Source organism: Hippocampus comes, unplaced genomic scaffold, assembly GCF_001891065.2.
Source record: "Hippocampus comes isolate QL1 unplaced genomic scaffold, H_comes_QL1_v1.1 scaffold348, whole genome shotgun sequence".
NCBI classification, from domain to species: Eukaryota; Metazoa; Chordata; class Actinopteri; order Syngnathiformes; family Syngnathidae; genus Hippocampus; species Hippocampus comes.
The window spans coordinates 131,846-156,981 of record NW_017806071.1 but is presented as its reverse complement, the minus strand read 5'-3'; the positions used below and the strand labels follow the sequence as shown (position 1 = coordinate 156,981).

At 43.1% G+C, this 25,136-nt stretch overlaps 1 protein-coding gene across 1 annotated transcript in view; it reads right to left on the bottom strand.

Moving 5' to 3' along the window:
* The window catches only part of vstm2a (V-set and transmembrane domain containing 2A), a 31,739-nt gene extending 14,800 nt beyond the window's left edge, over positions 1-16,939 (bottom strand). Inside the window, exons 1-2 of the mRNA XM_019893904.1 lie at positions 16,463-16,939; positions 15,487-15,653 (exon numbers count right to left, since the gene is read on the bottom strand). Of these exons, the coding sequence (XP_019749463.1) occupies positions 15,487-15,653; positions 16,463-16,541 (246 nt within the window). The 5' untranslated portion in view covers positions 16,542-16,939. The remainder of the gene's footprint in view (positions 1-15,486; positions 15,654-16,462) is intronic.
* Between the last annotated feature and the right edge of the window lie 8,197 nt (positions 16,940-25,136).

Genomic DNA, 25,136 nt, shown 5'->3' with positions numbered 1-25,136 from the left:
CAGCTTCTGACTATTTATGTCTGCGGCAGACAAGGCTAAAACATCAGTAAATATGTCCAGGTTCGAAGCAGAGGAGAAGAGATAAAGGGTATTAATGGGATCTCCCCTTTTTTTTTTATTTAAAGGAAGTCATTGTAGCTCATCATTTAAACCTTGCAGCAGTTGCCAATTATTCAGTCAGTGGAAGATATCAGATGCACTATTAATCTTCAGTTTGGGGGAGAAGGTAAACTGAGGAGACTTGTTTTTGAGTAGCGATGATATAATAGCGTACATTGATTGCTTGATATTTGTGGTTCGGCATTTGCAAATGTACTTAATTTTACAAAGAGTATATCCGTGGTTATTCCCTGAAAAAGTTTCGCTCTTTTTGGTCCAAAACCATGTCCAACATAAAAATATCACTTTGGCACCATCTTGTGGCATCAAGTGGCCGAAAAACTACGTGGCGGTGACGAGAAAAGCTCATATATTATATAATGTGTCAGCCATGGTCAGCATCAGTTCATTCCGAAAGAAAAAACATTGTGAAGGCCCGGCGACGTAAATTTCAGGAGAGGCTTTTCAAAGCGCCACACGGCGCTGCAGTCATCTGACTGTCATCTATTATGCAAGGCTGTTCAAGAGAAACCCGAGGGCAGGTAAAATAAAGGAGCAGCAGCTTGAAAAAAAAAAAAAACGTCTTTGAAATCATAAATGAAAGCGCTGAAGACATTCTTATCCATTTCAATTAGAAACAGTGGCGGCTTGTTAATAGAGGGCGCGAGGGTGCCGCCCAACACTCCACTGTCATAAGACAAAAATGTGCTGTCTATTTTTAGATGAGAAGAATGAATAGTACAGGAGTCAAGTTGTTTGCTTCATCTCATTGTGATATTTTTTAAAAGTTTTTCTGGCCTGGGGCACTTAAATCTTAATCCATTAACTCTGGTAAAAAATAAAAAGTTTGGAAAATGGAGGAGACATGAAGTCATTCGGTATATTTACGGAAGACCTTTTGAGAGGAGCCCTGACCAGTAGATTAGCAGAACCTCAACGAGAGAGAGAGAGCGCTGACTCATACAGCGCTCCATAGACAGATGAGGCTAAGGCTTTATTCTGCTTTGCTGCCTTGTTGTCAGAATATGACTCAGAATGGATTGGGACCGGTATCATAAGGTAATATATCGCTTTGTATCCCCTCTAATTGCAGCATGACACCTCCATGCTTCCAAAGGAGTGTGACCCAAAACTGGTCCATGACACGGGTTGAGATGGTTTTTCTGTTGTTGTCTGTATGATGCTGTCTACCTGCTCCAAGAATTATCACCATGTAATTGATCAATATACTGTAATAGAAGAAATATAATAATAATATTGACTCCTGGCTGGAGAAAAACTTAATCTAAAAAAAACTTGAAATAGGAGCCAGTCACAAGAAGGAGTCATGCCATATTGCCCTTAACGAAAAAGTTCTTCGTGCATAATCAGCAATGGTGCTGCCCCCCAAAATTTTGGGTGCCGAGAGGGGGCAGAGGATGCCCCACTCTGCACGCCCCTGCTAATATCTTTACAAAAACAGCTGAGTTATGTGACTGTGTCAGCACCGAATATACAAGATCAAAATGTTGTCGATTTAGCAATTTAATCCCAAACGGTACTTTGGATTTGCTAAACAGGAACAGACTGCGCTCGACCTTAGCCGTTTCACTGTGCATCTGTTGCCTAGAAAATTATATATTTTTTGAAGTTGACAGAAAAAAATGGCTAAAATTGTCATGCATCAGTGCATATTGTGGGATGCCGGATGTTATCCCCACTGACACGGTGCAAGAAGCACGAGAGACTCAGGCCAGATCAACAGTCAGGACAGACTGACACATTAATATTCATACATGCTGGCAACCGAGAGACTCCAATTAACCTGAACTGATGTTTTTTGGTCTAATGGAGGTTGGCGCTCGCACATAGAAACCCGATCCTGACATAAAGTAGCCTTCACCCAGTGGAAGTTTTTGCTCGAATCTGACGAATCTAGGTTTACACTGCTTTAAAAATAATGTATTTTAAAAGTTTCTGAAAAAAAACTTTCAAAATGAAAGGGGTGTGATTATTTTGGTGGGATATTGTGTATCGCACTGTTGAGGATGTTTTCAACGGACAACCTGAATGAGTTCAAACTTGCTTTGAGATACGGGGGCTTTGAACATTTTCCTGCCCGTCAGAATTTGGATCATTTCCTTGCATTGAATCCACAGCAGCAGGAGGCTACAGCTGTAGAGATCACAGATAATATCACAGCAAGCCTTGAGTAAGATCCTGGTTTGAAAAAAATTTTTTTTGTGAGCCACAGTATCCAATAATTGTACCGGCATCTATCCCGGCCTTGAAAGTCGACAGCAACCTTCTCGTGACCTCACTAGAGCATGAAGGCAAGGGTATTGTTTTGGCAACGTTTTTGTGTTTGTGAGTGATATCACCCACTTCCCAGAAAATGCAACACATTCGTATTCTCAAGTGCGATAGTGTATATTCAATACCATTGTGTTTTTTTTTTTCTATGGGCACAAAATTGGAATCCAGCTTGAGAAAACTTTTTGCAATGGTCATGAGGCGTAAAGATATATGTTTAAAAAAAAAAAAGAGCCAGCCTTTATCATTCCAGAGAGGTTCTGTGAGAAAGTGATGAAATAAAAGGGAAGGAAATTTTTATGATGAAAAAAGGATAACCGCGGCTGGGACATTTTTTTCTGATGACCTCTAAATATTTCAGACATCTCGCTTTGACAATTCCCCGTGATGAAATCCGACGAAAAGTGCGAGCGACGGATAAAATGACGCGTGCGTTTGGCAAATTGGAAAAGGGACAGAGGTGCCGTGTCTGACTGTGATCCGATGTTTTGGGATCGGTCCCGACTGATCCGACAAATGACGGCGGCACTCGTGACACACGTGTCCAGATGGGTGTACGATCACTGTTATGACTGCTCGAGTGCAACAATACATTATGTGTAATATCCTTGGACTGCTATCCAGCCAGCGGGCCCAAAAGCAATTAACGACGGAATCAATACCCCGAGTCAAAACACTGTGACAGCTCTATTATCCCTGGATGTAGGAGTCCGAGTGGGGTGCCATTTTTTTTTTTCCCCCTCCTGTGTGTCTACATACGGGCACAAACGCGCACACGCTTCCCTGTGTATCAGTTACTGGGAACACTTTTGCTTGGGAGCGAACCGATTCTGTCATCGATTGTTGTGAATTGGAAATAATTTTGGAATCTGAAGCATTTGAATGTCAATCAGCATCTGGGAACAGATTGTGGCAGCAGACTAAATGCACCACTGTGGCATCACAGGCATTACCTGCGTTTGATTTTTATTTTATTTTTTTTCTTCTGAGAGATTTTCTACCTCTCGTCAATCCTCTTGCTAATTCCTTTGCTCTCCTCGCTCTCCCTTCCTGTCAGCATCGGTCTTTTGGTGTCGAAATCCAGCCCGTCATCACATCGGCGCTGACAGCACTTTTATCTAATCATACTTTTTTTTTTTTTTTTATGTGCTCCAACTCATCTCGTCCTCCAAGGAACCAAATGTAAAAATCCTTCTTGTCTACATTTGTTCATTTTGACACGTAATCTTGTGCTCCATTGACCAAATGAGACGACGCTGGGCTTTCAGTGAACGGAATAATATCGTTCTAAAATGATGTCCGGCTCATATTTTGTGAAGACGATCTTATTTTTCTGATGAGCTTCCTAAACCAGCCAAGAAGAAAACCATAAAAGATGTCATATTTTCAACGAGCCCACTACCCATAAATCAATGAGTATACGTCGATTAAATTTGAAAGCAATGTAAAAGTAATGTCGGAATTTGCAAAATAAACATCTGTGATCATATGCAATGAAAGATCAAAATTTTTTTTTCGTGGCAGCACGATCAAACGCCGGTTAGCACATCGACTTCACATTTGAGAGGTTCCTGGTTTGCATTCGGACGTCTTGTGTTTGGATGGTTTTTGTCCTTGAGCGTCATTGTTTTGTTATTGATATGCACAGGGGCGTCATTCCAGAAATGGGGAGGACAAATTGTTCGGGAGTTCTCATCCACTTGCGTTGAGTTGCTCCTCTCTGTCGTGGCCGAGCTGTCAAAACTCCGCTTGAGGTAAAACACAATCGGACAAAAGCACGGGAAATGCTCAATGTCAACAGCGGAAGAAAAAACAAAAAAAAGAACATGCTGTCACTTATGGTTCTTGTCAGCAAGCGTATTGCACACGAAAATGGAAAACAAAGGGCACCATTTTGAAACATTTGCTCAAATGGAAATCATTTTTGAGCCCCTCGGCCCTCAAGAAATTACCTTTTGGAGTGTGAAATTCAAATTCGAAATCTGCGGGCAAAAGTTGAATCGATACCTTTTCCAAAGAGTTGAAATCATAATTGTGACTTTATTTTGGAGTCCCTCGAGGGAAAAAAAAAAAAATGCTGTCACAGAGCAGTAACTGGTATGATACTGGATGTCATTTATTACAGTTTGGAAGGATATTTATGAAACACGACATTTGGATGGATTTGTTTGTTAAATAGCTCAACATGCCTGTCAGAGTTAACTTCTTCACTTATCTGTACAGTACTCTTTCTTTTTTTTTTTTTAATTGGATTCAGCATAGTACATTTTACTTCAATCAAATAAAGTTGTTAGCATTTCAAAGGATGGAAGGTTAAAGGATCGTTTTGTGCACTAAAAAAAAAAACACCAAATACAATTCCAATTTCATATTCGACAAGGGCGATTTAATTCTCGGTTAAGATGAATCAGACGACTGCAAATCATTTGAGAAATTAATCATGATTGCCCATAAAAGTCCTCTCCATTGGCTGCGGCCTCCTCAGGCAAAGCGTTATGGTCCCGACAAATCACCCTCTTCACTTGATTGGAGCAGGGGCCAGCGGCCATTTCCGATCGAAAAGAAATTCCCTCGTCCCGCCTCATGGTATCAAGCCGTCTTGTCTTCCAACATATACTGGATTGCTTTTTTCTTGATGTTCTTGTGCATGCAGTCCAATTAGGTATCGACATTTCGGTAAAGCGGTTGCGCCGGGCACAAAGTGTTGGTGTTTATTTTCATTTTACTTTATTTGTGGTGGTGTTGTAGTTGTGGTTGTGCGTCATTTGTTATTTTTTTTAAGGTGATAAGACCTGCATGTGCTCAAGCATTCTGTGTAGAGTGGCGCAATGTTCCATTCCCGTATTAAAAATCCGAAACGTTTAGAATTGCCAACAGATGATACGAGACGGCGGCAAAGCCCTACTTTTTTTTTTTTCTTCTATATGAAACTCCTTGACTCACTCCCACATAGTTTCCTGGCACTAAGAAGTCGCGGCATTGCAACACAAAACGGAGCCCCTCATTTCACTTCAACATGGTGTACTTGAAGATGAATGTATACAGTTATATAATACATAATATGGCTTTCGTGTCATCTGCTAGAATCTTGGTTCCGCACTTGAAGTAAATTGCGGAAGGTCATTTCTACAAATCTAGTCATTTGCTGCCATCTTCTGGGATCTTGAGGCAATTACAGTACAGCAAACCTTTTTCGGGATGGGTGGGGGGGGGCGGTGTCAATGACTTGGCGGCGCTCATCCACAATCCCCCGCAAATAGCGGGTGGTCTCTTTAAAATTCTTTCCATGTAGTCGAATGATTAAATACATTCATCAAGTATTTGTCTCCCGTGTCTGTCTGTTTTAAATGTTAATGCGTCATTTCAGATCACCCATTCATAATAAGGACCCTGCAGACAATTCTAATCCGCTTTGTGAGCCCCTGCCTCGAAAAGGTTTATTGTCAGCCGAAGTCCTGAACAAGAGGACGCGTTTAGTATTACGATGACATGAATACTACGAGTACAAAACTAATTAGAAGAATGAAAACAAATGTACGATGACTCGGTTTTTCACCGGGCTCCCATTAATCAAGCGAGCGCCGCAGCGCAACTGACTTTGCTGCTGAAAGGTCGCCATCCCGGCGGATGGGGAGGACTCTTGTCAAATCAAAAGCCTTTCCAGGGGCTCCCACTCCAGCGTGAAAAGGCGGACCCGTGAATTTGACAAGTTGTGTCGTGACACTGAATCGGATGAACTTTCCTCCGGTTGACAGTCTCGCAGCGGCGTCAGGACGAGGGAGTGGCGGCAGAGGGAGAATCATATCTCCAAGATGGTGTTATCTCGCGTCACATCTGCTTTTAGTTGGGCCACCGTAACTTTCTGACCCCTGACGTGTGACGATGGTTTAACCTCTGTCACGTACAAGAGGATTGAACGCAGACTTGGAAAATATGTCCCGTGAGTGAATATGTTCACCCCGAGGATGAAAAGAAGACAAAATGGAAGCTCTTGTCATTTAAGAGACGACTACGTCATCTATCCCCCCTTGTCAGAACTCGACAATAAATCAATATGTTTTGTTTTGATTTTTCTTCAACATGTAGGTCAGAATTGGATTCATTTTTGTACGTTAAGTTGAAATGTTGGCTGTTTATAATGATCTGTCCCTTTCACATTGTTGCCCGATGTCAAAGCAAGAACCGTCTCGTTTTTAACTCGGACAACTTGGAACCTTTCGATTCAAGGCCAGCACCCGGAATGAACCCCAGAATAAACTGTAATTAGGCTTTGCCACCGCTTCAGTGATGTGACGTTCTGCTGCTCCACTTTGGCTATTAACACATTACATTTTTTTTTCGATTACAAACCCAAGCTAAAAAAAAAATTAAGAAATAAAAATATGCGCCCGGTTATTTGGAAAAAGTCAGCCATTTCACTTGCTATGATTACATTCGGAGACACCATTTGGAACGTGATGTAATTTTACGGTAGAGCGCGCGAAGAAACTACTCAGGCGGTCGACGCGGGGTACGCGAGCAACAGTTAATGGTCTAACTGGGGGCTTAATCCGGCTAAATTCCACATGGCTGAAGGAGATTTAACGTCGCGTGCCCTTGCGGTTGTCGCGTCAAGCCATTCAATAAAACACGGCAAGCGGGGTACATATTTCATTGCATTTGCAACGTAGCGCGGCCATTGAAACGGTGACGGTCGCGGTTGCCATGCAGCAGGCCAGCCAGCTCGTAATGAGCAATTGACGTCTCACTCAAAGGCATTCGCTCGTCTCCGGAGGAATGTAAGGTTAAACTGATAACTTTCCGTCTCCTTAGCTGCCATACCCACAAGGCCATGCGGGCTTAAATAGACGCAAAGGACAGTTAATGAATAATTGAACAATAACAAGTCCATGTCTGGAACATACTATCAATTCTATTTGTTTTTTTTTTTTTTTTTTAATAGAAGAAGATTAATTACTTTGGCAGCATGCGTATCAAGGAAGACAACCGCACAGACGTACAATTTGTGTTTGTTTTTTTTTCTGACTTCAATAATGGGGCGTTAACTCATTCAGTACCAGCCAATTCCAGACCAAGTCTGAAAAGATGTTTAAAAACGTCTTTGGGAATGAATGAGTAAGCCACAACAAAACTTGGAGGTTGCGAATCTTGAGAGAACTCCCAACAATTTAAAAAAAAAAACCCTTTTTTGTCATATTTATTACAACGGTCATGACATCACAGTAGTAGAGGATAAATGTGACGTGTCGGTGGGAAACAGCTATAATCTGCCATTTCGTGTGCGGCACAAATGATTGATAATCACCGATTGGTGGTTTCCTCTCGGATGTCAAGTTCGTGACACAAGATGAGAGCCCAAGATGTCAGATTTTGAATTTCTTTTTCACAAATCATATCTATCACGTACCGTCATGCCATCACAACCTTTTTGTTTGTTTTGACGAGTAGAGTTGTGTCCCCCATCGTTATCTAATCACCACCAAGACGTGCTGGACAGCTTGCTTGAATGAAGGAAGCAAGTCCCCGGTTCGAGCGCCGACTGTCTTCATGTCATTGTCCGACCAATCAAAAGAGCGATGTTGATTCACGTGGTGAAAGTAAATGAGAGTAATGAGAATTATTTTGCACGCACGTATGACTCTTGCACATATTTCCCTCGAGGCCCCAAGGACCGCTATTGCGTCACAACCCCCATATGTTTCCCCCCGCCCATCTGCTCATCCCTTCACTCCACCATCTTATTCGCCCAAATGCAGACAAATACAATCAACGTGGGTCAAAGCAGTCGCTGCTCAGCCAAGAACGCCGTTTTAAAATCGGACTTTTGTTGGCACGCACGAGGGACAGTAAGATCCAGATCGAAAAAGATTCAGTGAAACCCGTGCGAGCGTGTTTATTTGTTGATGGATGGCAACAGATGAAAATCATCATCGTGCATTCCAAAGGTCATTAAATCTGTGCCAAAGATGTCCGAGCAATGTTGTCCCTCACCCAGTTTCACTCGGAGCTCATCAAAAAGTGATGCTTGATGTGACATGATGCCGCTAATAGAGCTTTGATCCCACCGGGTCAAACTGTGACACGTTGTGTCTCGGGCGTGGAGCCAATCACACTGAACCGAGACAATCACTGTGACTTCACCGCGAGTGCTGCAGTGCGCTGCGGATGCAACGCCGCCGCTGCCACCCACTCGCCCTCGACGCTAAATTGCTATTATTTGATAGGAGCCGCAGCGATCCGCACGGAGGGAATCAAGCGAGGGAAGAAAGTCAGTCGTCAAAACTGCGCTCCGTCTGATTTCGTCTCCATCGCCGAGAATTCACATGTGATGAGCAAAGATAACATTCCAAACGCATCACGGAGCGGATGTTAATCATGGACATGCCGAAGCAAGGATGTGGGAATCCCTCTGGACCGTGATAATAACGCAGCTTGTCAGTGGAACCTTAAAAGCGGCTTACATTTGATTATTTTAAATGAAAAGCCTCGATTGTTCTACTTAATGAAACTTTTGTAGCTCGCTCGGACTTCATAGCTCGCTTCCAGAAATACTGATAGGCCCCCGTGGGTTCTGGGGAAAAGTTCAAAACGTCAGAGCGCAGAGCTAGCTCATCTGAGAGAATGAGCTTCCAGAAGGGGACGATGGAAAATCCTCCCCTGACTTCAACATAGTTGCAATTGTAACAGAATGGTGGCAATATTAGACATAGCTGAATAGGTGAGCCCACATTGGCTTTCAAATTACGCTTGACATAATCTTGCATCAACACGACGTTACAAAGAACTGAAAATCAAATAAAACAAAGAATTAAGCGCAATTACCCACCCCCAGGGGAATTCGAACACACGCCGGGGCGAATCTGCATCACAATGCGGAAAGAGTCGCTGCCATTGATTGTAAAAGAACAAAAGCTTTTGTGACCGCTGACTGTACCTGAGCCTGACAGGCAGCTTCAAGCAGTTCAAGAGTGAAATGAGAACAGGAATCATCTGTCAGTGTGTGAATGTGTGTGTGTGTGTGGGGGTCCACCAAAATGCAAGCGGCATCCTGCAGAGAGCTCATGTTCACCGCAAAGCATTTGGAAAGCATTACAATCATTACCGACCTGTGTGGGCTACGAGGCTGATGGCAATAGTTACCAGAATGATGCATTGTACATCACGACTCCGGGTGGCGTGATGTCAGCTCACGCGCTGGAGGAGGCTGCGCTTGGGCAGCAATCATGGCGCCAGGCGGACGCTAAGGTCCAAAATAGGATGGCGTTTCATGGATTCGATTATTACCTTATTGTTGCACCCACCCCATGCAAAATAGATGGCTTGCTATGATTAGGTTGCATTTTCTTTTTTTTTTTTCTTCTTTTGGTCAAAGAACGCCGGTGCATCTGTTAGGTAATGGTCAATTAGAGTGCATTTATATTTGAACCGCGGGAGCCAGCTTATCCCGTATTTAGCTGCAGGGCAGTCTTGCATGATGTCCTCTCTCCTATTGTCTTCTTTTTTTTTTTGGAAATATCTCCCTTAAATGGAAATGCGGTTGAACGCAGCCCCCATCGGGTAAATCCAGCTGCAATGCACTTCAGGCAGTGTTGGGAGGTATTAAATGTAAAATGAATTTGTTCGAAATTCAATCGTACAAATGCGCACGAGCCAATTTCTGTAGCGCGTTTGGCTATGTTATCTCATCCAGTGCAGCACTATTCTTTAGAAAATGAAGTTTTATGATACGGCAGGTTAGAGACATGCAAATGCACGGAGAGAAAAACAGGAAGGTTTTCAAACAATATCAGCTCGCTCCCTCATTTTTTTTTTCATCAGGAATATTTTGATACCTCCATATCATACAGCATATTGTCGAGCTGCTACGTTACATAACCGCGTTAATGACCTACGAGCGTCATTGTTTCCTATTTCAGGCTCCTGCCGATATTTGATGAAGCAATCCATTGATTGTAAGCTTTTACAAGTCCTCTTTGAAAGGAGCAGGAGCGCTCCCTTCACATATCTGACTCGGCTTTTCTTGTTTTTGTTCCTTATATCCAAGCATAATCCTAAATCAAATAGAATTAGCTGTGGAAAGGGATTGTAAAGATTTACTTAGTGTATTGACTTCACGGCAAACAGCAGAGGCCGGATTAGCTGGGGCGGAAAAAAAAAAAATGTGTGATCAACTTTGACATCATCAGAATCCACACCAGCAGAATAGAAGCCTCTGAGGTAGGGAAAGAAAGCTGTTGTATTAGTTTTTTTTCCCTGTAATTTCCAATGAGAATTAGTGCCACTCTGAAAAGTAATGTTTTCAATCTTCAAACCCCGATGTTTGTGTAGACTTGTTTTGTCAAACATTACATAACAAATTAAAAAAAAAAAAACATCTTCCCAAAAAAAAACAAACCTTCAATATATGTTTTTCACAGCTAATGAGGGGAAATTGAGGGGGGGAGGGGGGGTCATGGTAATACCAGTGAAAAGTCAACAATATAAACAAATATAATATTTTAAAAAATCTGCAAATATACAAATCCATTGGTGCTGAGTTACAGGGGTCGACTGTAGTTTTAAGTTGTAATATTATCACTCGCTGCTAGATGGCAGAAATGTCTTAGTTACACTTACACTAGGTCTTAGATTGTCCTATCCGCTACTATGACATGAGTAGGCTGAATTTATTTTTTGGGGGAATTTTTAACAATATGCAGGACAAAGTACCTCAATAATATGAATATTTGAGGGAGTTGACTTTTGTTAACAAGTATACAAAATGAATTGTTGGTTTCCTGTTCAGCAGTTTTGTGCCATCCTTGAATGGCAATGTTCATGCAAGAGAGCCCTTTGCTGCAGTTGAAAACGATTTCACCCAACATGGTGTCCCCCTTACATAATTACATGGATGAATGATTCCGTTCGATTTTTATTCCATGAACGCGATATTCATCAGAGTTCCCCTTTAGGCGAAGGTTCGAATTAGCACCCGATGCTAAGTGGCACGCGGGTATCTTCACAAACAGTTAACCTGCTAAAATTGTAGCTCGTCCCCCTTTGAAAAGAGTCCAAGTGTAACAATTACAAACCTTATGGGTGTCAATTACTCGCATATTTTTGCTATTTTTCAACAGGGCTCGGTCCCTATCCTCTCAGCGGAATCCTACTAGTAGTGCATCGATCCGTTTTCTCTCCTACTGACAGTTCAGTTCAGTGTGTACTACTACACCATAAGTGGCTTCCTACTCCTATTATTAATATTGGAGGAAAAAAAAACATTACATCCTACAATATGTATGAAGTAGTGCCCCTCAATTATTTAATATGTGATAAACAAACAGCAGCCAGAGCCCAGTGAATAAATTTGTTGTTCACATACAAGCCAGTGTTTATATTGATTAAAATGAAATGACTCCTGACGTGCCTCATCCACCCACTTTACTATCATCAAGGGTATTCTCGTATGCATCCTCCATTAAACAGTCGCTTTGTAGAGACGTTTTCATTGAGGGAGCCGGAGCAACGCGCAAGACTGTGTTTTGTTTTGAACGGGTAATATATTTCAGCCTTTCTATCAATAAAGTTGCCATTTTGGTGAAGGTGGGGAAAAATAGGGGGGCTTATAGAACACCTTGATTTAGTGCCGGATTGAATTAGAGCTGCGGCTGCCATACCCTCAGTAACGAAGCGGCAATTTGTTTGTGTTTTTTTTTTTTTTTTTTTTTTTCCATGGCAGCAAGCGCTTCGCTCATATTTGGTTTTCCGCTTCTCATTTTCCCTTTTCCTCCGTTTCTTTTGCTCCGACTTGAATCAACATCATCATAGTTGTTGCAAATCCTTTCAGCAGTGTGACTACTTTTTCTTTTCGGGGGAGGAGGGGGGAGGGGGGTGTCGGCTGATGCTTTTTTCCTGCATGCGAGTGATTATGTACTGGCAGCGTCTCATTTTAAATGCAAAAAAAAAAAAGCAGTTGTGAAAGATGAGCTGTAACAATGCCGTCCACATGAATTGTCCTCTTTTTGGGGGGTGGGGGGGGGTCGGCACTTTTACGTGTGTAAAACGATTTCAGAGTTAAGAAGCCTTTTTGCTTTGGAGAAGATGCAACACATGTACATGGAGTATGCCATCCATTCAAATTGCTCTGACAAAACGCTTTCTGCCACGACTGTTTGTTTTTGGGCATCTCTCAAGTAAATGAGTCACTTGAGTCGCGGTTCCAGAAGTAAGCTCTGTGTGCAACCGAGAACAATTTGTTCATATTTAGTGAGGATTTTTCAAGGATTAAAAAAAAAAAAAAAAAAAAAAAACATTTATCAGCTGCCCCCTTCTCTGCCACAGCCCCCCTAGGTTAGAAACTGCTCTTCTGATGTGTTATCGGCCCCACACAGGCCCTTATACTGTACATTCGGTAAGGTTGAGTTAAGTGACAGAAATAAACCCAGTGCCAAGTAAAAAGTCTACAGACTAGTGGGGTTTTTTTTGGCTTTTAGAACACTTGACTATATAGTGCGGCTCTTCTAGAACAACGCTTATTTACATTTTATGTCACAGCTGTAGGCTACGATGTACTTGATGTTGAATGAATAGAAGCTGCATATCGGATGCTGCGGGGCATCGCTGGCATTGTGACATTGACTGAATTATACATGTAACATAGTAATGTTAGACAGTGCAAGCACTTTAGTATGTAGCGCTCATCGTGAATATTGATCATCGTCATCAGTTTGTAAAAGTCAATTTCGGTATTTGACACGTTCAACGTGACTTGAAATAGACCTTCACGGTCTCTTTTACAATTTAATGGTGCACACATCGTGTCACAAAAAAAAAAAAAAAAAAAACTATTAGTTACTAGCTTGGCTGTATGTGTGACTTTTTTTTGTCCATAGCATACCTTTTTTTTACTTTTTGCTGACACAGTATTGACACCAAAGTATTGTCAATACAGTCAAGGAAATGTTATTCACCACTTAATTCAAAAATTGTCTTTCCCATAATATATTCTATGCCGCCCCACGAGTCCAAACATTTGGACTCATATGAATTAAGCAGCGAAATCCACCTGTTTTTATCCATCTCAAGGGGGGAGCGGCCATTTTGCCACTTGTTGTCGACTAAAAATGACATCACAGTCGCCCAGGGCTCCGCATGACTCGTGTGTTTTCTAAGCTCGCTAGAAGACTGCAAACACATCTCAATTTTCAAAGCTGCATCCGCATGGTTGGCTGACAATTAGGTTTAATCATCAGGGCATAGATCCATCCCGCCTTGTATCACTTGGCAGACTGATGTGGAGCAGCAGTCATTACGTAACAAAGATATATTGGGGGAGCGAGGGGGGCACTTGAAAAGCGTGCCAATATGGTGGCAAAAACGAGCATATTTGTTGGAAAATAGAGCAACGCAGCACGCCGCTGGCACAACACTGGACCTCAACGCCATTTTTGAAGTGCACTGCCACAAGACTTGCCACGAGGTTATCGCTGCAGATTGTGCCCTTTTGAACTCATGCAAGTGCAGTGATTGTCGTACTGCTGATAAATAAAGTCTACTTTCAACCATCTACTATTTCATTTGGGATTTGTGAATCTCAACCGAATTGTTAAATATGCACTCAGTGTGCATCATCAAAGAGGTCCGATAACAAAGCTGTGTACAAAATATAAAAAAATCCTAAAATTCAGCACCTTGGCAGTTGTGCGGGCAAACAACATCTCAAAACAACAATCTCTAGTCAGTTCTTCCACAGAGTGGAAACTTAAGAGCAAATTCTCAGCAATATGTGTTGACTTGCTCACAAAAATATATGTCCTTGGATGTTGAAAGTAAATGCACCCAACCCACATGTTCCCGCTTTCAGCCAATATTTCTTTTATTGCCTAATTGCTGCCAGTTTGCTCCAAATGTCATCCTTTCAGGCACATCACTTGGCATTCATTTGCTGTGAGCTTATGCCGTCATAGTTTTGACAAATTCCGCTCTCTCCCTTCCCCTACTGGACAAAACAGCCTTCCAAGTAATGAACGCTGGGTTAGAGTGTAATGTCTGCATCAGTAGGCCTCTGAAGCCCAACACCCAAGAGTCATATGGGATCAAATCCACATCAAAGCCTGGCCAATGATGTTATAAAAGCCGTCCAACAATAGAACAATAATTAAAGCCTCATGGATTTCCGCAACAGTGTCGCACGCACGCGCGCGCGCACGCTGTATATCGCCGCTTCTCGTCGCGGTGATTGAAAGAGCTCAGCTTGATGCTTGTCACAACAAGACGCCAACCTTTTTGTCAATCTTGACACATGCAGCTACCTGCCACACAATACGCAAGCCGCCGTCGCCGTCCATCTTGAATGCGGTAAACATATTTGAAACACTCTCATCCGCTAAGCAGTAGCTCATTGGCTCAACATCAAGCTGTCGTGAGCAGCAGCAAAACATGAGACGCCGAGATGATTTTTTTGAAAGGCACTATTTCATGAGGCAAGCGTCAGAATGTGCTTTTTGGACACAGGAGGCATTTGCATGAATTGCTCGGCTCGCTCGACAATAGCGCTTTATTTATATAGCATTTCGCCGCATCTGCAGCTGCAAAAAAACACTTCACATATGACATAAAATAACAATACAACAACAAAAGAAAGTGAAAACAGTAAATTAATGACACCAACACACAAATAGCAGACGCCAGAAAACCACAGTTGCATCTTAAAATGAAGTCTAACATGTTCTGGGAGCCAGTGAAGGTAAACCAGGATTAGGGCAATGTGCTCCCTCTTACGAGCTCCAGTTAGGAGGCGAGCAGCAGCATTTTGGACCAACTGGAGACGCTTGTGGGAGCACTGTCTGACTCCCAAATGCAGTGCATTACATTCATCCAGCCGAGATGTAATGAAGGCATTATCGTGTCATTAATATCCTAAATGAGCAAAATGTTTTTTTGTTTTTTATTTTTTTCTTTAATCCTCAGATTAGTCGTGAAATACGAGTTCCCTCTATTTTCCTTGGTTGGTTTGACAAAAGCAAAATCTGCTGAAGCTTCATCTTAAATATTCATACTGTTGAATACCAATGTGAGGATATTGATTTACATGTGATTCTGCTTTTTTTTTTTTACCTCTTCGGTATCCACATCGTCCACGGCCTCAGTGGGTTCCGGCGCTTTCACGAACCACCACTGGATCTCCAAATAAACTGACGTGGTTCCGCTCTGGAACGCGCACGCCATCTCTATGTTTTGTCCCTCTTTCACAGTCATGTTAGAGGGTAGATCAGTGAAGCGACCTGCAGAAGATGGAAGGGAGATGCGTGGGGGCGGGAGTTGCAGAGATAATGAGTCAGGGGAAGATGGAGAGCAGGGGAATGAGAGAAAGCGTTGTCGAGGTAAGTTGGTGATGTCTGCATGCATAAAAATAAGCAGGAATTAACTCCCGAGACAGTTTTTTTTTTTTTTTTTTTTTTTAGGTCTCTGCCCCTCCCGTCTTCTCAACAAAACAGCTCCATTGCTCAATAACGCCACACCGTAAATTACAAGCTGTTCACTATTTTTGCACGTCATTGCAAGTATTGCGCAGAGAGCAAGAGAGAGACGTGACTTTTGGAGGAAGCCCGAAAGAAATTTTGAATAAAGAAAGACAACGTATCTGGGTTTTTTTTTGTTTGTTTGTTTTTTGTTTTATTTTTTTGCCGGGGGCGTCAAAAAGGTCGTTGTATTTAATGCCGTCAAGAAGCAGTGAGAAAGTGGAATCCAATGCAGTGTGAAGGGCAGATGCTTTTCAGCACCTCGGACAGTGACATTACGTGGCGACGAACATTTTGCATGAGGCGGATTTGTTTTATAGACAGACAATTTTCCTTCGGACTAAAAAAAAAGAGGTTTTGGGCTCGACGCGTGAATACATATCAAGCAGTCACCAGTTGCATTTTTTTGTTTGGGGGGTGGGGGGGGGGGTTGACGACGCTGTCCGGGACGTTTTTATAACACATCTCGCCACTAAGATTTCCCGCTTTCCTCCAAAGAAACGCAAAAAAAACCCACTGCGCACTTTTTTCTTCAACAGTTTCTCAGACCTTGCAGCCTTTGAAAGTCTTACCTTCAAAGGAGAATCCGAAATGCACACAAAACCCAGCCAAGAAAATAAATCCAGCGGTATCATGAGAGGTCCACATCATTGCGCTGCCGAGAGCTTTCTTTACATGAGCTGTAGAGGGCAAGAAAAGGCGCAGGGAATAAAGCCAGCGAGGGGTGGGGGGAAGCAATCAAACAGTTGCTGGGTCGGTGTTTTGAAACGGAGGCTGCCGCAGGTTGAACATGCCGCAAACTAGCGCCCGCCGTTGCTCAACTTCTCCCCGTCCTTCTTTCTTTTCCGTGTGTGTTGCTGCGGCGTCTGTCGACTGCTCGGCTCGACTCCAGTGTGCAAAATAAGCAAGCGGAGAGCTGCGGGACTTGCTGTGCAACACCGGAGAGACGTCAGTCAGTCTGCTGGTGAATCACAGTGTGGCGTTCGCACTTTTTTTTTTTTTTAAACCGAGCGTTTCCTCAGCGCTCCATCCACGCGCTATTCAAAAAATATACGTGACGCAAATGTAACCATTCTCAACAAAACTGCTTTGCAGATTGACACTGACCGCCGCATCTCACCTGTTCCAAATTTGGTCGATGTGCTTTTAAGTGTTTCTTTTTTTTTTAATGTAACGTGGGCGTGGCTAAGATTGCAGGGTACTTCAGCTCAGGAAAGTGTAGCATAAAATAGGGGGGGCGGGGGGGGCGGCAGGGCAAGTGCAGCAAGTCATAAGTCATTAGTATAGAAAGGATCCCGCTGGAATATTATTAGTCTCATGGGAAGACTGAGAACATGCAGTCCTTTTGCATTATGCACTCCTCGTGCCACTCCTTGGATTTGTGGAAATGTATTCAGAGTACAATCTGGGTGCATTCATCCGGTTAAATCACCTTTTCCCTGTCTTGAAAGCCATATTCGTGCTGTTCTTTTGGAGGTACATACCAGTAGGAATAGGTCCCTGAGGTTAGGACAATTCAGAACTAGGCCAACATTTTTCAAATGTATGCAGCGAATCACTGCAGTATTCAGGTTCATCTTCAAAACCCTATATTGAAGATTTTGAGGCAATCGCTTTTTCGACACTTTTTGCAGTATTCAAGATAGTCGGAACTCAGAGGCGCGTGCCATGTTGCGCCACAGCATGCCAGGTAGCGCTGAGCTCTACTGGAAGAGATTCAGTCAAATAAGAGGATGCGAAGAAAAGCCCGAGAAGGTCCCCTACCAAGCTGTAGTGAGCCCAAAGAGCCGAGAGAATAAAAAGAGACAGCGACTGGCTCATCTCTTCAGCAATACGTGCAAAAAAGATGAGAGGAGCCGTGGTACAGTATCATGCATGTCTTCAGCTTGATGTTCGCTTCTCACCGGACGGTGATGATACGCCTCCTGTAACATATAAATGGGATTATGGGTGGATTATTACATAAACAACTGATGTTGTCACTCAAGATATTAGAAACATACTCCATAATGTGGTTAGGTTTTTTTTTCGTGTTGGCATAGACCGCGATAAGAGGCCCTCTCCTTTCCTCTTGCCGAAACCCTCAGTAATGCATTCATCGCCGACCACCCACCGCCTACCTGTGATAGCTTTTTCAATGGCTCTTCATCCAAAACCCTCCAAAAAAATGTAATAAAATAAAATATATGTGGAGCTCTACAGCTTGCAGTCTGACGTGTACTTCGATGTACCCTTGACCAAATAAAACCTGCCCTAAAGAAAACCCCCATGAGCTCTCACCACTCGAGAGTATCCGCCACAAACTCCTCTTTATCATCTCCTAAGCCTTCTCCAACCCAACTTCACCCCAAGGACTGATTTCCACTCTCCCAATCCCTCAGATCAGCAGATGACACTCAGGCGTGGAGACATGATGTTTTTTGCCATCTCATGTTGACAAGTTAACCAAACCCAGCAAAACGGATCGAAACACAGACATAGCCCAGTTGTACCAACATCCCGTAGTGAGTGCTTTTTAATCAAGGTGAAAAAGCTCTTCGCAACCAATTCGAATTCATTTTTCCCTTTTTCGTTGTTTTAGCCACTTTTTCTAATTTCTTTACCTTCTCTATAAATGATTTAAACGTTTCCTGCAAATGTGTTTAAATGTTGCCAATGTGTGTTCTCTTCAGCATCCCCCCCACCCCCCCTCCTGCTTTGCTTCTGAATGTCATTAACTGTTGTTTTGTAAATGCTGGTCGCTGGTGCCTCTGCTTGTGTGAAGCACGTTGAGTTGTCTTGCGTGTGAAATGTGCTACATAAATAAACCCGCCCCCGCCTTGCCTTTCTTTGCTATCATGCCAAATGTACTTACTTCTGAACCTAGCCTACTCATTAGTAGACGCCATGAATGACACACTTTTCACAACAGAGGAGCTAGGTTCTAATTGCTGCATAACACACACACACACACACACACACACACACACACACACACACACACATATCCATATATATATATATATATAATGGTTGTGACAAGAGATCATCTGCTTACTGTGGTGGGAGACACCCTTAAATATATGCCTCCATCGGCCGAGTCAGACAGCTCATGATAAATATGAGAGCGACTCAGTCCACTGGGAAACTCATGGCCTTGTGCTGCACATGCCACAAATATACATTGGCAAAACCCGTGCAAACACTCCCTTGCTCATTGTTTGACCGACAGGGAAAGTGCTTTGTGGATGAATGTGAATTCTTTCACCGAAAGCATTTCTCCCTTTTTCCGCAGTATTTTTTGTAAGAATGTGGCGCATGTGGTGGTCTTTTGAAGTACAGTCTGCGAAGGGCTCCCCGCAGCGCTTGAACTGGTGGAGGTGGGGTTGCGGAACGGATCTCAAGGAGTGCGAATGTGTTGCAGCTTTGTAGTTTCAGGTGGTGAACTTACCACCTCGTAGGTTCCGATTGTATTGTAAAGATGGGGGGGGGGGGCACACAGTCAGACACTGAGGGCACTTTTGCTTCTTTTCATTGCAGTTTTATTTTGCATGGGCAGGCATCATTCATTTGTGAACGGTGCGGGAGAAAGGAGAGGATTTACAGTTAAAATACAAACGCCGAGCAACCCGACACGGATTAACATATCTATCAAAGACGACATTTCGAATGTTGTGTACTCTACCTGGTATTTAACCTCCCAAAGTCAATCATGATCAGCACAAAAGTTCTTTTCATTTTCCCTCCTGAAATGATGTCAAGCCATCTCTTTAGTTTCGGGGTCAAACTGTAGTTGGAAGAAACCCTTATCGGACTTCCGCCAGAATCCAAAGGAGGTTATCATTTTTGATCATTGGGGTAATTCAAAAAGACAAACATTTCAAAGCGACGCTATTCAAAACAGATGAGGACTGTTGCAATCTTAAACAAATGCATGTCATGTATCTTTTAAGGTTACATTTGGGGGCAACTTGGGGGTTTGATGTTCTTTGGGAGAGAAGATAGTGTTGACGTAAAATCCTCAATTCCTTTTCAAGCCTAAATGGGCAAACGGTATCACACCGACCACCACAACAACCGTAATAGCTGTCATGTATCTCGGGGGGTATTTCGACTGCTGCGTAAAATCCGACCAAATAGACGCTTACGTCCAAACCTACTCGAGGCAACATTAATATTCGATAACGTTGCTCTGATGTTCCACGACAATGCTTTGATCATTCATCGGACAGATGAGTAAGAGTGCTGCTGAGTCACTTCTGATGCGGTACATCTCACGGTTCAACTCGGCGCACGGCGAAGACCATCTGGTCTGCCAGTACAATGGCCATTAGGCAGCGAAAGCACACTTTTAGCTGGTTCCCTGCCAGCATCCGTTTTGTCAGAATGCGCACACTCCACGACGCTCCCCGAGTGCAACAGAGCGCAACAACAACAAAAAAAAAAAATAATGAAACACTTTTTTTTCCCCAGCGCGGTGACGCAAACGGTAATTAATTGCCTCCACATTCAGCAGTGTTCATCAATGCGACCGCCGGCAATGATATTGCTTTGCGCCAAACTCTCATCTTTCCTTATCGCGCCAGCCAAAGGTTTCACGATTGAGCGAGTGAAATTTCCACGGAATGTTGAGAGCGCAGGATTGATCGGCGAGGAGGCGGACACCGAGGCATTTGTGTTTGGCATGCACCACATACATGAAAAAATATATATATATTGATGAGGAGGGTAATCCAGCTCCTTTAGCTTTCAGACGGTCATATAATCTAAACGAAAAGGAGTTGGTACGAGTAGAAGCAGTAGTACTAGAAGTAGTAGCGGCAGAAGAATCCCATGAATTTATGCTAGTTTATAATTAGCCTAAGAGGTAATTACAATGCGGTGGTCAATTTTTTTGTGACAGGTTGCGTCCTGATTTGCGAATGTCCTCTTCACATTCTTGTCACAACAGTCTAGAAAAGAAAATGGTTGGAGAAAATGTCTGAAATGTTGATACAGGCTTGCGAAACAAAAATGGCCTTACATCCTTAGTTTTATTTGTTCATTCGGGTATGCCTATTTGGCAACTGGAGTTTTTAAGTGGAGCAAAAGGTTGATTGATTACTAGATTGATTTATTTATGTGAGTTAACAGTGGAGTGTTTTCAGCGGATATTCCTACAGCATTTGAGAGCGGAGAGAAGGGCTTGATTTTTCAGGATTTTAAAGCCTCACGTTACATAATTGGTGTTCATTTTTTTCTTAATGAGTGAAACAAAACATCTGGGTTGCTGGTGTCTTGGCAACCTGATTCCCATTGGCAACTTTTGGCAAACGGCATGTTTGCGAGCCTCAATAGAAAGTGTGATGTTGTCCCCGCAAGTCCATCTTATCAGCAATGATTGAAGCAAACACAATCAGCGGTGAGAGGTGCCTCTAAGCCTCTCGAAGGCTCAAACGCAAAGCCAGTCACACATCAATGAAGAGATCTCATCAAACATTTAAGCTATCAGCTCCACGGCAAATCCATTTAAATGTGTCGAGCCTTCATGTATAATTACAACCCGTGATGACAAACAGCCTCTTCAGCAAAAGGTAGAGGGACACATGATGGCAACGCGCTACTTCCAGCCAGGTGATGAGGTAAATGACAGCAGCATGACAATCTCAACACAGTTTCTTGCTTAATGATAATTGCCTGCCTCACCACGGTGGATTTTGCCAAGAGCTTTAGGTTGATGTCACCTTCCTGCTCCGAGCCCGGCGCTGTGCGGGTGGCAAATTATATCGCGCAGAGAAAAGAGGAGGAAAAAAAACATGTATTGACATTATTGTCTGGGGACGTTTTCATCACGGGATTGAGCGCGGCAAGCACGGCACAAAATGGTGGTACTTATTAAAAACCCCAAAGTGTACGACGGTATGCACAAAAGTCAGGCCCAGAAGCATGTACATACAACTCCGGCAACTATTCACAACCTGTCACACTAATTCTCGCAGAATGGGCCCAACAATGACGCGTATGTCAAGGAAGGAGCTTTGAGCGAATGAGACTGAATTTTTTGAATGCATACCCATGCAATCATTCTGTGACCTTGGCACATGTGGAAAGGCGTACAATACTTTCCGGTGAAAGCATGTTTTCATCCGTGTAAATGAAACCTCATACAAATAGAAATAGGTGTCAAGCTTATAGATTTGTGTATATTGTGAAGCCTTGAAATCGTTGTCGTCACAGATATGAGTGCATACGGAGTTAAATAAACAAAGGGAGCGCACTGCCGTGAACAAGAAACATGGTGAGAAAAGCTGAATTGAAAGCAGCAGTCAAGAACCTAAAAGAGTTTCGACTCGAGAGCGTGCGCGTGTACATAAGACAGGCGCAACAGCAACAAGAACTCAGCATCTTCCTCCCATGTGTCCTGTCTCTACAAATTCTGTAATGCGCGAGACTCCGCCCACTGACACATCCCGAGAAAACCGCAACCCGAAAAACAACCGGCAGAGCGAGGCAGGCTGGCAACCGGTTCGAGGGTGTCCCCCGCGTACTGCCCCAAGACACCTGGGAAAGGCTCCAGCAACCCTCGCGACCTTTGTGAGGATGAAGCAGATTGGAAAATGGATGGATGGATGTTCTGTCTATCTTGAGTGTGTTTGAGCTCCAGCTGGAGTGAGGGGCGTTTCCCTCCAGCAGGCGCACGTGTGTCACATTTCCAATCAAGCCTTGTCATGAACTAAGACTAAGGACTGCCAAGCTGCCTGGTCATTGTTGACCTCGCTCGTTGTTGTGCCTTCAGTGTTATTTGCTAGACCTCTCGATACTATTCGTCGTCGCTCTTGTTTTGTTCATAGATTCTTGTTTGTAAGTATTTTTTTGGGATTCAATTATTGCGCTTGAACATTGTTTTGATGTTACTGGCCTTTTGATATTTTCTTTGTGTATTCTCGGTGTTCTAGTGAATCTTGCTTTTTGCAAGCACTTTTGGTTTCATGCGTTGTTTTGTTGGTGCGATTTTCTATCATTATTTTTGTAATCTCACTTTGTCTGAGCCTGCATTTTGCTTTGGTCTGACGCATGAAAAATCCTTTTTTTTTTTCTTCTTTTTTTTAAATGCGGGTTTTCCAAGAATTCATACATTTGTATACAAACTGGCAGGCGCGCTTGTGGAACGATTCTACTGAGAAAATGTTTGTGCTATTCAACATCGAGACCAATATCTTTCCAGGAAAGTCCAGTCCTCTGACTTTCTGCGATTCTTTCAGTGTCTCCGTTGCAAGCCGCTGATGACATTCTGTGACACGCGAAGCCCCGTGGCCACTTCCCTGCGTGAACATCCTGTTTTGAAGCCTTGCAATGGCGAGGTACTGTCGAGCAACAGGTAGCTGTCGCTTCACTCTGTCAAAATGTGAATGCTGACTGTTTTGTTGATAAGGGACGCTCTGATGTATTTGACAATTATTGGCTCAAAAATCCGTTTTGTGTGTGTGTGTGTGTGTGTGTGTGTGTGTGTGTGTGTGTGTGTGTGTGTGTGAGTCAGAGGAAAATAACCCAGAGACTCTCAAGGTCAAATTTCGCAGAAAGGTTAGCATCTGTTAGTTCAAGGCAATTTTCATATTTTCCTACCTCAGTGATGTATGTTTAATTAATTAATTAAAATATTTAAACTATCCTTTTTGCACAAAGTATAGGAATGAAAAATAATACTGACAAGACTCTTCCGTTTATTGTGTACGCTTTTGCGTTTGCTCTCCCCCAGTAATTAAAATATTTAAACTATCCTTTTTGCACAAAGTACAGGAATGAAAAATAATACTGACAAGGCTCTTCCGTTTATTGTGTACGCTTTCTCCGGGGGTTTGCTCTCCCCCAGTCGTGCGCCGTACTGGATGTATAACAGCATCATGCGTCCTTGACATAGATTCGAGAAGTCCGTCCAGCGCTAATGAAGACATTAACCTCATTCATCATTTCATTCATCAAATTTATCGCATTCAACTAACTGCGGACTGCAACTTGAACATAGTCATTGTTTGTCCTGATATGTCATCATTTGTAAAACGTTCAAGTAAAATGCAAAAAACTCTCTTCATGCCCGCCAGGCATTAACTAATTTCTTTTTTATGATTCATTAGCTGTCCCGTTTGCGTCTGTGAGACCAAATGAGTAATAGATTAGAGAACCAATTTCTTCAGCCAGATAGATAAATACAACGCAGAATGTCAGCGAGTCCAAAAGGTGACACCTCTCCTCAACCCCCCCCCAAGTCCTGCCGCATCATTAACCTAGTTTGTTGTGAGGCCCTGCCACATTTTGAGGTGGTGTTTTTTGGCACGTCGTGTTATCAGTAGTGATGGCCAACTGATTGCAGCCACACAAGGGAGAGGACATTTCCACAGCCCATCTATCACAGGGTTAGATAAACAGATGGAGGACTGTCAGCAGCACCGGTAAGCCATCCAAGCTGCACGTTTGAGCTACGGCTTCAGTCAATGTGGAAAAAAGTGTTCAAGACACATAAAAGGTTCAATGAAATCCTTTCTTGAGAAATGCATTTGCTTCTTGAGAATATACTTTCAGAGCAAACGCTCCAAATATTACGAACAAATCTAATCCGACTGATCATTAACGGGCGATCGCGGTCTATAGGCTATGCAGTACCGTGCTCGGTGACTATTCGCCGAACTACGAAAGGAGAGGCTCACGAGTTGGCAAACTAGGAACAGTGATGCGAGGAAAAATGGCAATCTGGAAAATCAAGCATTGGTAAACGAATTGTGTGGGTACTAAGAAATGATTCATGAATACTCCCAGTGACTCACCATATGACAATGTAGGACAAAGAAATAATTTAAGAAGAAACCTACTCTCCCCACCCACCTAGTGAATCACATTAGATATTCCATGCAACACTTCTAATAAGTGAGTCAGGTTCTCTGGAAAGTCATCCCGTCTATTCGGGCTCCATCTTTGGCTCTCTGTTGATGGAATTTCACCCATGTAAAAAAATGCCAGATTCGGCATCAAAAAGGTTAACTTCACCAATACAGTACTTAGCCTTCCCGACACCGCACCACCACCCCCCACCAGCCTCAACCTGCTAGTCCAGGAGTCAGCAGCATCATCCTTGCTCCACAGTATGAGAAGACGTCAATAAGCCATCTCCAGCCACATCGAGTTAGCTCGCTAAATTGATCGTTGTTATCTCGATGGCCATGTGCCATCGACACTAAAAGGCAAGATCCATGTAATGGGGGGGGGGGGATTGCGGGTGAGTGTGGCTTTTGGGAC